This window comes from Scyliorhinus torazame, chromosome 2 (genome assembly GCF_047496885.1).
Source record: "Scyliorhinus torazame isolate Kashiwa2021f chromosome 2, sScyTor2.1, whole genome shotgun sequence".
NCBI classification, from domain to species: Eukaryota; Metazoa; Chordata; class Chondrichthyes; order Carcharhiniformes; family Scyliorhinidae; genus Scyliorhinus; species Scyliorhinus torazame.
In genome coordinates, this window is record NC_092708.1 from 127,487,981 (window position 1) to 127,500,570 (window position 12,590).

The following is a 12,590-nucleotide window of genomic DNA, read 5'->3' on the forward strand; positions in this document are numbered from 1 at the left end:
CAATGACATTTATTTTCCATGAACAACACCATAAATAACAGAATATACAAAGCTTTTAATTATTGCACGTTTGTATAAGTTAAAATATTTTACAATGAGTGGGTACGTCCAGCAATATTTTCAAGCACAAATACTATATTACAGTTTGACATTACACCATCAGGCCTAAAGGCCTACAGTAAAACATTTAGTTCCATTTTTTGAAAAACCTACATCCGTATCAGTAGTCTGATATCATATTTTTTATAAAGATCGAGAGATTTTGTCTATCTTTTCCTTTGTAACGGGTTCTCTTAATTGGCGGTTCCGCGCGTTTTATTTCAGTAAGCAATAATACAAGGTTTCAGCAAATCGCCAAAAAATCTAACAGTCACAAGAATAAGTGTGGTAGTCTGCAATGCTGATGTGATTTTGACATTTTAGTTCGCAGTTGATGCATTGCAAAAAAATGGAAAACAGAACAACGATTTTCTGTATTAATACTATAGGGTTTTGTTAGGTGTCTACTAAGTTCATAATCAACTCTATTTTGCTTTCATTGCACTCTTTTTGCAGTTCAACTGTAATATCATCAACCTGACCGCCTTTAATCCAACAATGCAATCAGGTTCTGATTTAACATTTCACGCAGTATAGTGTAAACAGCCACCGAGATCGAACACGCCTGCCAACTGCATCTTGCATGCACTTATGTTATCCGCTCTATCCCGTTTTGGAGAGTAGAGTGTAACTTCCCCCTGAATGAGCATTGTACAATAATCACTGAATGGGGGAACTGAAATATTACATAATTTAATGAGTTAATTTACAAGAGATTGACAAAGGACCCTATGGGAAGTATGAAAAGTGAAAAAAATTGTGAGTTACATTTTTTCCTGAAGAATCCCATTAAGTGAAGAGTGAAGTGGCTCTATGGGGCGTATTATGGAAATTTCTAGGTTGATTTAATGAGACTGTTCACATCAGTACCATACTGGTTTCAAGGGAAAGTGGACACAGAATGTCTACAATATAGGTTTCCAAAATTAAAATTGGCAGTGGAATAATGAGAACGTAGCGTTTTTGCAAAATCACTTCAGATAACGAATACCACATTAAATCCTGTACATTCTATGCACCATGAACAATGTTTTATGTATCAAGTCTCTTATCTATCTCTTCTAATGACTTCCCTTAGCGGGTTGTTAGTATTTGACAGCAGGTCTCAGTGCAGGGAACTTTTTTCCAATTCTACGTTCAAAGGAGGTCCATCAAGGTACATGATTGGCAATTTTCGTCATAATCTGCACATTATTAGCATCGGAATTGACATGGCAATAACATTGGCGGTGTCTGATGTGTCTTCCTCGAACTTTACCAAAGTCCTCGAGGAGTCGTTTCTGGCAGAGAACAATTGTCAGATACCCGGTGGTGGCACTCCTGGGCCAACACAGTAGGCATGCACGTACCCAATTTCACAGAAAAGGGTCTTCTTATAAAGAAGGCGTGTAGAATAAATGGAATTGCGTGTTTCCCAAAGTGACCTTCATCTGTAAGCATTATTTAAAGAGACATTATCCGTTGTAGCTGGACATTGTCCTTGCTGCAAACTGTTTCAAAACAGTTATACATTTCTTGAATTTAGTCCCAGCTGTCTTATCAAATGCTAATGTCCCCTATAATATCAGCTGAAAAGACCATAATGCTTAAAAAGTTCACAGTTTTTCTGTCCAGTCGAGTACAATTAAGAAGACAATTAAAATAGCTTTTGAAGAATCCTTAGGGGAGCTTTTGAAATGTTTAGCACTGGATTAAATGAATTCTGGGAAGAAAGGATAGTATATCTCTTTAAAACGGGCGCTTATGGATAATTGTCCATGTTTGCACCAAAGTTGTAATTACTAAGAGGGGCGATGTTTATTTTTTAAAACAAAAAGTTGAGCAATTTGCCACTTGGGTCTCGATTGGCCTTGGCGACAACCACCGCCGGGGTGAGTTATCTGGTAAGGGAGGACTCCTCCCGCTGGTCAGGCGGTGACACCGCCGCTGATTTGCTGAGCACTGCGGCCGAGTACGGAAGAAAGCCGCTCTCCGACCTCTGCGCAGTCGCGGTGCACGTGAAGTCGGAGCTCGCGCTCCTGGGCCCCAGCGCGCCGCTCTGGTTGCTGTGGCAACTGAGGCAAGAGCAGGGTGCGGCGCCGGCTGGCGTCGAGGCTGCCGCAGCTGCCGCCGCCGCCGCCGCCGCTGTGGCCGCGCTGCTGTTGAGGCCGTGGGGCGACTGGTAGAGGCCCGGGTGGCGGAAGCTGCAGAGCAGCTCGGGCCGCGAGTAAGGGTGCGAGAGGGCGCGGAAGGTGTCGAGCGGGCGGATGGAGGTGGGGAAGGGCGTGGCACCTGTGGCGGCGGCGGCAGCTGCAGCAGCTGTGACGCCCACGTGCGGGTAGTAGTGCAGGGGGACGTGAGAGTGGAAAGGGTACGGCAAGCTTCCAGTGGCCGCTGCGTGGGTCATCATGTAGGTGTAAAAACTTGGGTCAGCCGGGTGGGGCCAGGACATGGCTAGTCGCTGCCTTTTATCTTTCATCCGCCGGTTCTGAAACCAAACCTGGAGCAAGAAAGAAAATGCACAGCGTCAACACATTGCAGCCGATTTGTGTCTATTTACCCCAACTCAATTCGAAATAAATGCTTTGCTAGTAGTGTTGTTAGTGGAATTAAAACAATACCTAATTATTCATGCAATGCTAAGCGTACATCTAGACGTCTCCCAGACGCTATCCGGTTAATCGAAATAATAATGGTTCCGAAACAACATTTTATCACGGCAGTACTTTAATATACTTACATTAAATCAAAAAGTGCAATATATTTATGCAAAATTGGTTAAAGACACGAGTTAAACAGTATGCACCTTGATGGTAGTTTCGGGCAGGTTTAAAGCGGCCGCCAGTTCACATCGCCTGGGTCTGGACACATAGTTTTCTCTGTAAAACTCCTTCTCTAGCCGACCGATTTGTTCTCGGGTGAACGCTGTTCGATACCGTCTCACCTGGTCAGGACCAGAACCCGAGTTGCCTATTGAACCAGAGTTGCCGTTCAGATTCGTAATATTGGACCCATTCGACGAAGTATTTGTTGAGTTTCCATTGTCAGAATACACTGGGAGAACAAGAGAACAAATACGTTTCAGATCGGTAAACCATGAGTGCAAATTAATAAGGCAACTTTGATGCCAGATAATTAATGCTAGCTGTCATTATTACAAATGGGGACTGTTATTAGAGTCAATAAAGTTCTATGTGTCTCTGCATAACCAAATATACGTAGTTAATTTGTGGTAGGTTTCGGTAATTATGTATAGATAAAGGTTCTGAGCTATCCATCCATTAGGCATCTGAATTTACGCGGAATGAATATCCTCCAGGCACTTCTTACTCGTTTTGCTTTACCTACTGAGCCATTGGATTCTTAAACACTTTGCTTATCAATATTTTGAACCATGAGCAAAGCGCACCACTAAACTGGGGCGTTTTATTTGGACCAACATCTTTTAAGGACAAGAGAAAAGATCCGTTTGAAAACTCTGAAATTCTGTCCGTTTCAATACAAAACGATGTTAAATGCAGTTTTATTTATTGTATATTTAGCATTTAAGCCTTCGATTTCACGATGTACAATTTCGATAATGGAACAAACGAATCCGCTCAGCATATTGTCATGCAAATACTAACACTTTTACTGGTGCGTTTCTTGATAAAGGAAATATTATTGGCGTAAAAAAATAAAGGTTATATTTCCCAATTTGGAGATTGTAATTTTTCCCCACAATTATTCCTTAAGTAAAATCCATCTCTTAACATTGTCAGCGCCTTCAATGTTAATATCACTGTTATTGTTTCAATCCTAATGCGTCTTGCAATACAACTTTCAACGGCAAATACACGTTTTACCGGCTTGTGGTACTTTGTTGGAAAATAAAACACTTACCAGTAATAAAGAGGATTATTCTGAAAATTGGACTTCGGGTTTTTTTATTACAGTTTATTTACACTCAGTGTACCAGCTTTGTTTTCTGCACTGTCAGACCATCGATAGAAATGTATTCCGAATCTTGGATGAACCACAACAGAACCTTCTTCAAAATGGTTCTTTCCCCCCCCCCCCCCCCCCTGTACATTCATTAGACCTTGAGCAGAGGGAACGCAGCTTAATTTCCGAGAAACGTTTTAACAAATAAATGTTTACCTTTGTTTGCATTTTCTTTTAGTTGCGTTGTACTGACGCCGGCTGGAGAGCGGTGTGTCGAACAACCCACGTCAACATCACTGTTCATATCTGCTTCTTTCTCCCGGCTAGCAAGTTCTGAGTAAAGGGAGAATTTTTTCCTGGTTTCCGAAGAGGAAATTTCGGACGAGGACGTGCTGTCGCTCGAATGTTGATGATGGAATAAATTGTCTATCTCAAATTTGCCGTTTGTTGGGGTGTCCCCAACAGTGTTGTGCAGGGAGGCGGAAGTTGGTCTGGGACTAAGACGAGCACTGTGATGAGAATTTTCAAGGGCCTCCTCCACTGCATTTCCCGCTGAGTCTGACAAATTCGAAACCTTTTTACCAGCAGGACTATGCAGCCCCCGTTCCATGAGAATTATTTCTTTTCTTATTCTCTCCATCCCGAAGCTGAGAGCAGGTTGCAGGCTGATCCTACACTAATGATGACCTTGCAGCTGTGGCCAATTCACATCCAGCCCCGCAAGTGTCTCGAAATTTATCTTTTTGGTGCAAAGAAAAAGTGTTATGTCAATGCGAGGGAACGACTGGTCAAAATGACCCGTGCTTCCTTTTCTCCCGATGTGTCATTCATCAAACTAGTGCTCGTCATTAAGGTACGAATGACGCTGTTCGAATAATCATTTATTGTAACAGGTTTATAAGCAAATAAATACAAGCGGCTGTCAGTGGATGATGAAGGCGGCCTAGCGACAGGCGAATACATCCAGGTAGAGAAGAATCTGAGGACAGCCCCTGTCCTCAGCCGATGATCGTATGCCCGGATGCTCTGGGGTTTGGCCTCTGGGGTGAAATTGACAGTCTGATTAATAAAATGAACATAACAGCATTTCCCTGTACATTTAGCCAGATCATTATGTTCTTATTTTGCTTTGCTGTTCTTATCGGCTTCTGATAATAGCATCTTTTCTCATCACACTTTTGGTTGAAGGTGGGCGAGCATCGTAGGTAAATAGAAGCACTAAGTTGAACGGTTTGTTCCTTCAATTCACATCACCATATTTGCTGTGTTTAGTCAGTTGGGCTGGAAACGCCATCCTGTGTTTTGTTGAAATGTGAAGTCGGATTTCTGGCAATCGCGCTTTAATATTCCGACTTTTCCTTTCCTTATTTTATCTCTGTTTGCTGTCCATCTTCTCCCCAGCCTCTTGTCTTGTCATTGCTTATTTTGTCTCTATTTACATACACCAATGCGGATAACTGGCATGCCCACTTTTAATCGCTGCTTCTCTCTATCTTTCACTTCTGTTTAATCTGCACATGTTCGGTTAACATGTAGGGTTTTTTTTTAGTGTATCGTTCATTGCTTTATTGTAGTGAATATTTCAGACGTTTAAGCACTGACATGTATTTTTGCCTTGTACATCCTAAGAGCTCGAATCAAGGGCAGTGCCCTTTCCGCTGATGTGCGTTGTATATTTGAATAAAGTTTCATTTGCTTTTAAAATGTTTGAAACTTTTTCACCAATTGAATGATGTCCTTTATACGATCGCTATTACTTGTAGATGATAACTTGACATGGGTTTGGAGGCAGTTTGGCTGTGGGACTGTGCATCAATCCCTTTCCCCCACTCTCTCCAATTCCATTACATATCTATATGGTCCTTTTAATTTCACATAAAATACACTGTTTGTGTTTATGTTGTGCAGGGCATTACCGAAGGATAGATCCGTCAAAACGTTATAAAAACATGTTTTTCTCCAGCCTATTCTTCTTCGAAACCAAACCATTGGCGTATATTCTTCAAATTAATTTGCTAAGATTTATTTTAACCTCAGTTTGAACTCCGTACGGTACGCATTTAGCTCGGGGGGGGGGGGGGGGGGGCTGCTGAAGGTTAATCCGTTACCTGTAGCTATTACCGATTTACTCCAGGTCCATGGCAGATATAACGGAAGGCTAAGCAACATTTGCGGCTGGAAGTTTAATATTCCAGGGAGGATTTGGAAGATGGAGAATGTGTGGACTCGATACTCTCGCTGTTAATAGTGGTATAATGATGACGCTGATAGCGATGATGATAATGATGATGAATTTGTTGTTGTTGTCATCATCGCCGTAGTTACTTTGGTTTTCCAAATCAATGTTTACCGACGAGAAGCGAAAGCCATGACCTGAGTTGCAAAATCTAGGCGTGAAATGTTAATTTAGAGCCGAGAGGAGCTGCAGTGTGACTATCACAGAATAGTTTCCATCGAGATCCCCTTATGGGAGGTGACAATGTAGCAAGAGCGTTCGAGATGGATAATTAATATTAAATAATACATAAACGGAACCTATATCACTGCTGCTAAATGCTTTAATTAGTACAGTGTCCCCTATGCCATAGAATAGAAACTGCAAGGCCCTGTCACATGCATCTTGGTATATATTCGCAGTATTTGTTCCTAGATTATAATCTACAAAACATTTTCATGTCCCATACCCTTTGCAGTCTGCATTTACGCAAATTTCTGCATTTAAGCAAAGCATCACTGGATAATGAATGTCGAAAAAATGGCAGTGGGAAATTGCAATAATACGGCAACGATTTATGAGAAGACATAAGCGACTAATGCTAATTGTGGTTAAAAAAATGCATTAAAAGATGATATTAAAAGTTGCAATGTGGAAATTATGCTTTCTTCCCAAGGGCCTCGTGCAGCAACAGTGGCTTCTGTAAAGTGCTGGAGACACCATTTTAATGTTATTGTTTTCTAATAAAAAATTAATACAAGTTGAAGGAGATCATAAGTAGCGCGTTTAAATTGCTGGTGTAGGCGATGAACATTTTTCCAATGTGGGAAACGGTATGGCCACAAGTTCGCACATTTGTCTTCTTGGTTAGCAAACATAAATATTTCACATTCTCGAACAGCATGTTCGGACTGCTACCCCCAAAACTAAAATATAAACAGCTGGTATCGATGATGCGAAAAACAGCACAACATAAACCAGCATTTTGGAGAGATTGGTGCTTTTTTGTTAATCGTGCTTTATTTGGAACCCTGTTTGATAATAGTATCTGCAGTCGGCCAATCAAAATGAATGAATGTTACGACGAATTAATTGCGAAGCTTTGCAGTAATCTTTGAGTGGAGTTCTGAGATACACAAAGATGAATGGACTCGGAATTAAACGCAATCTCTCGAAATATCTGTCCTCTGGCGCCCTCATCTGTTTGTTTTCGTTTTAACAGTCCGATTACTTTCAGAGTGGCTCCAAAAAGTAGATTTCTCTGAGAGCCAGCGGCTTTTAAACATACTGTACTCCTTTACAAACCAAATTAAAAGTGAAACTCTGCTGTTCATATGAGTTCCCATTTTTTTAGTGATCACTGATTTTCCATCGACATAATTTGAACATTCTGCTATAAGAGACAAATGAATGTATGTCTTCATTTGTATTTATTTTCTTAATAAAACCGACCTCTAAAATGTTGTACTGCTATTTTGTGGGCGAGAAAAGTTGACTAGCTAACTGACAATTGACATTTTGTGTCACTGTCAGAACAGGTGTACATGCATGTCTTGACATGTTCATTCTGATCAAGGGCGAGCGATGAGGCAAAAACAAATCTAAATGTAAAATTTTCATAAGATCTATTTCATAACCTGCAGTCTGCTGAAATTTCGTTTTGAGTGCTGGATGCAATTGTTTTAAATGCCTGGTTGATGGTTAACTGGCGACAGAGTGGAGGATTATGTCAATTCTCTTTGACACTCGCATAATGCTGATTAATGAAATTGAGCAAGAGTGTTAAACACAATACAAAGAAAAGATAATGGCAAAGGCATTCGCTTGGAAAATTAGTTGCATGATATCAAAATCCATGAACTCTGTCATTTACATTTTAATTGCCTATAGCACTGTGTGAAGAGAAAGTTTTAGTCAGTCAGCAAAGCTGGTTAAAATGATCAGTCGATTGCACCAGGTTTGTGCGCGCAGCGATACTCCACTTTAGCTAGCTCAAAGGAGGTTTGCAGCAATAGACTAAATATTTGTTCGATCGTCTAATGCAGGTACCTCGAGGTGTAATTCTAGAGCGTTAAGGGTTATAGCATGCAATAAAATGTCCTTAAATGCCTTTTGCCTGACGTAAACTGCAATGTCACGAAGGAGGTGATTTCAGATTGCAGCTCGCGGTTCTACTAAATGATTACTCCATTCTGCTGCTTGCGTTTTTTTTTAAGCACGTTTACAGGATTAGATGCCCTGCACTCAAATATTGCCACCTGAGGACACCGGGGGGGGGGGGGGAACATCAGACAAATAAAAATCGATAGAATATGGGGGGGGGGGGGACACAATGATCTCAAAAACTCAACATTGACCTTGACTCGCCAGTACAATAACTACTGTACAAGTGTGTCATTCTGTAATGCAACGCTGTCTTTGATGTTTGCTCACAAAGTTTAATTTGCAAAGAGTCCACACTGTTTTATTTACCAACTGTAGTAGAGTTACGGCAATAAAAAGATCAGGTAGTTTGGACCAGGGTGTAGTTTGTGCACTTAATGGATAGTTTAGTTCCATTCCTGGGAGGTGATTGTTAAAGTATTTGCTCAGTGCCTGTCACGCATATTATTCTCAACATTTGGAACAAAGAGAAATTTACGCTGGCAAGTAGCGACAGAGAAATAGCAGGGAGGTTATATGTGTAAGTGGCTGAATTGAACACAATCATTTAGTGAAGTTATAAGATGGATGCGACCTCCCTGCAGTACAAACTGACGTTAGAGACACCTAGCGATGAAACCGGAATACGGCACGATGCAGTGCGGCCTACGGAAATGGTACCAGTACTTTCCACTAACTTTGGAATTTCTTCTACTATGGCTCCTTCGCCTTTGAAAACGATCTCAAGTGGAAAGTGCCACGGTTTGTACTCCGAAAACATTTCGACTTGTGGATCGCTCGGAAGCGCTGATCGGGAGACAGTTGCGATGTCACCTGCGGCCGGGCAATACCCTACAAACCAGTTTGGAAATGACAGTCATATATCTTCGTTTACTAGCTATCGGCACAACCTGTGCACCAGAAGTGAATACCCTACAAACTGCCCAATTTATCAACATTGGCCTTTAGAATATCCCCGGGCTGTACCTGCCCAGACCCAGACAGACCCCAGCAATCAGGGCATGCCTGCCTTTAGTCATTCTCAGTACTGCGAATCACCGTTTACAGGAGCAGCACTCAATACTGCAATGGCCGGCGTCCCAAGGCATTTAGGTTAGTTTGATCATACATTCACACAGACTGTATACCTGGCTTTTCGTGTTAGATTCGTGTTAGAAATTAAGAATTGCGATATATTTTTTAATTATTGTCTTTCCGTGTCTTTTAGCAAAGCCCAGGTGATTTGCATTTTATTTTGGACTCTGGACATGTTGCATTGACTGTGAATTATTAGGAATTTCATCTTCACCTGCCATCTTAGAAAATTATGTCCAGTGAACTTCAGGAGAGCGGAAGTATTTCGCTTTTCTTAAGGACGGTTTTAATTCTTAGGATGTATATTCAGCACGAGAAATATACAAGGGGACTGGCTAGTTAAAATTAGTTCAACTTAATTCAAGCGCTTCACTTTTATTTTCAATGAAAAATTTCAGAAATCAAATCAAAATATGCGTTTCGAACATAAAATATCCAAATATTGCACAAATATATCCACTTCAATGGGAAATAATTTACTTTGGGGGAAAAAGTGACTTTCGTATTCAAACATACAAGGGGGCGGAATAGAATGAGACCTAAATTTGTAAACAATCAATAATATGTTGGATATTAATTCTCGTCACTGGACAGTGCTAATTATTTGATGATAAATTCGCTGGTATCAATTAAAATAAGCGAAGGGGACCGAAACTGTTACACGTTTTGTTAACATGGGGTTCATGGATACAAGTAGAAGTTATAACTAGGTAAATATATATATATCTGTTGCTGTGGGTGCCAGCCATTGTGTTCGTGGTAATTCAACATATTGGTGGATATGTGTGTTTCTCCAGCTTTGGGATTTGCATCGCAATGGTCGACATCACAGAACCCAATGCACAGACAAAGGAAAAAACGAATTCCTTACAGCAAACAGCAAATCACCGAGCTGGAAATGGCTTTTGAAAATAATCGATTCCTCACTCCTGAAGTCCGATTAAACATTTCGTTCAAGTTGGGTTTAACAGAAAGGCAGGTAAGAGAATCTCCTTCCAGTTTCTACGGGTCCTAGCTGCCTCGAGCCGCTGTCTCTCTGAACGGTCAACAGGTGGGCGCAGGCAGAGTTTCCCCTGGAACATTGAACATTAGCCACCTGCCATTTTAAAATTACCTGTCTGTTTTTCAGGTCAAAATATGGTTTCAGAACCAGCGACAGAAAGAGAAAAAACTTCTCCGTGTACAACAATCGCTAAAGGCAGGTTATCCCGGACTGTGAAATGCTAAACCCTTTCTCAAATGAAGACAGCATTTTTGACTTACTGTAACGTTCAGATGTGTAATGGCAAAGTCACCGCTCTTCAAATATACATCCACGTCCATTATTAAGCGTTCTTTATTTCAATGTTTTTCGTTTACTACAACACGAAATCGATTTTTTTTATGAAACGGGCTGATTCTACTAAAGGTGACGAACAAGAAATATTTATACAATGGGCCAATTTGATTCTTTAAGGAAATGTTCAGTCTTGTGTTCTAAAATTATGACTGTAATAATGATTAATAAAATGTTTTTCTAAAGGTTAACTTTAATGCATAAATAATCACATAGATTTCCCAGGAGATTGTTTCATGAATAGTAAAGAATGTTAAAATTTAGAATGATTTGGAATGCATATATATAATCGTTCAAAATAATTAAGTTATATTTAATAAAAATATCAACTTTATGAAGGCTGTAACACTGTATTAAAATTTGCTTTAAAATGTTTTCCTTACCTTTTGTTACAAAAACCTATTAATTCACGTGCTTTAACCAAAACTCAGAGCTGGGATGAATTGGGAATAGGCCGACGCGTGTTAGTTAGGGACAACAATGTGCTGATGTGAAGCATCAACAGAATAACATTTATGGCAATATTTAGATGATGAAATAGAACAGATTTCTATCTGTCTGGACCATTTCCTCAATGGCTTATTGTGTATTTTCTATTCTTGGGCGCAGTGTGAAGTGTTACACGATTGAAAAGTTATGCAGTTTAAAAGTTACAGGGGGTCGAAGTTATACATTCCCATGTTGATTTGCCGATAAACGCGCACAGATTTTCTAAAATGAATGGGACAATTGACCCCGTGTTTCATTGTGGGGATCACGGGAGCGCAATGCTGTGACTTTGCTATGGATTATTCAGCTCAAAAGAATGAAGTAGCTCCTAAAAAAAAATCCTGGAATACTACAATGAGTTATAATGGAACAGAATGCTTTGTTTAGCTGTAGAACATCGGTCAGACAAACCGATCCATTGTGTTCAAGTGCAATATATTGAGATCTGAGGTCCTCTTCTGAGTGAAATATCTGTTTACTTCTGATTTGTTCCCAGTATATTTCTCCGCCCAATTCATTTACCTGTTAAAATGGCAATATATTTATTAGAAACACAGACACTTAGAAAACAGGAGCAGAGGAGGCCATTCGGCCCTTCCAGCCTGCTCTGCCATTCATTGTGATCATGGCTGATCATCCAACTGAATTGCGTACTCCCGCTTTTCCCCCACATCCCCTGATCCCCTTCACCCTAATGGCCACAGAAACATAGCAAGTTGTTGCTTCAGAGTTGATTGCGATCAGTTGGAGAACGTGGACTGAAGATTTAAGAAGGAAAGAAAAATACTTCGAGTTCCGGACCCATCAGCACCCATTTTCTGCCGTAGTGATGATATTGTTTAATTGCAAAGGGCGTATGTCAGAGATGTGTTCCTCAAAGCCGAAAGCGCAAATCCAAGTCCCGTCTCTGGTGCATCGTCAATATAAACAGCGAAAAGCAGAAGTCACAGGTGGCAAAAAAAACATACCATCACAAGCAGTCCACTAGATTCTCCCAATGCAGGGACTGAAAACACATTGCCATAATGTATCTGGGTAGAGTTTCCCGTTGTTCAGGGAAGTTCTAAGGACGAAATATATTTTGAGCGATTGTCTGCCAAAAAATTTTAACTCGTAAATTCCCAAAAGTCTGATGTGAATTTCAAACACTACATTCTGATATTTATTGTACAAGTCCAAATAAATGTTTTGAAGTTATAGCAACTTGCATCGTAATCAGAGTAAAATTATTATAATTAGAGATTTACAATTGGAGTAAGTCGAATCAATATTTCTCAAATGTTCCAGTTTTCAAGCGCCTGCCTGAATATA

At 40.4% G+C, this 12,590-nt stretch overlaps 2 protein-coding genes across 2 annotated transcripts; one reads left to right on the forward strand and one right to left on the reverse strand.

Moving 5' to 3' along the window:
• Positions 1-4,977, reverse strand: evx2 (even-skipped homeobox 2). The gene is made up of 3 exons (XM_072476710.1): positions 4,219-4,977; positions 2,885-3,132; positions 1-2,578 (listed from the first exon to the last, which is right to left on the reverse strand). The coding sequence occupies exons 1-3, from the start codon at positions 4,640-4,642 to the stop codon at positions 1,976-1,978; spliced, it is 1,275 nt and encodes a 424-aa protein (XP_072332811.1). The 5' UTR covers positions 4,643-4,977; the 3' UTR covers positions 1-1,975.
• A 3,693-nt stretch (positions 4,978-8,670) lies between these two features.
• On the forward strand, positions 8,671-12,486 carry LOC140391812 (homeobox protein Hox-D12-like). The gene is made up of 3 exons (XM_072476725.1): positions 8,671-9,472; positions 10,252-10,433; positions 10,584-12,486. The coding sequence occupies exons 1-3, from the start codon at positions 8,944-8,946 to the stop codon at positions 10,671-10,673; spliced, it is 801 nt and encodes a 266-aa protein (XP_072332826.1). The 5' UTR covers positions 8,671-8,943; the 3' UTR covers positions 10,674-12,486.
• The last annotated feature ends 104 nt before the right edge of the window (positions 12,487-12,590 follow it).

Excerpts from the sequence above, each read along its gene's own strand:
- LOC140391812 (XM_072476725.1), top strand. The coding sequence starts at position 8,944 with ATGGATGCGACCTCCCTGCAGTACAAACTGACGTTAGAGACACCTAGC. Across the intron at positions 9,473-10,251 it reads CGGCGTCCCAAGGCATTTAG|CTTTGGGATTTGCATCGCAA; the intron begins GTTAGTTTGATC and ends GTGTTTCTCCAG. Across the intron at positions 10,434-10,583 it reads TGGGTTTAACAGAAAGGCAG|GTCAAAATATGGTTTCAGAA; the intron begins GTAAGAGAATCT and ends TCTGTTTTTCAG.
- evx2 (XM_072476710.1), bottom strand. The coding sequence starts at position 4,642 with ATGGAGAGAATAAGAAAAGAAATAATTCTCATGGAACGGGGGCTGCAT. Across the intron at positions 3,133-4,218 it reads AAAAGAAAATGCAAACAAAG|TGTATTCTGACAATGGAAAC; the intron begins GTAAACATTTAT and ends TTGTTCTCCCAG. Across the intron at positions 2,579-2,884 it reads TGCCCGAAACTACCATCAAG|GTTTGGTTTCAGAACCGGCG; the intron begins GTGCATACTGTT and ends TTCTTGCTCCAG.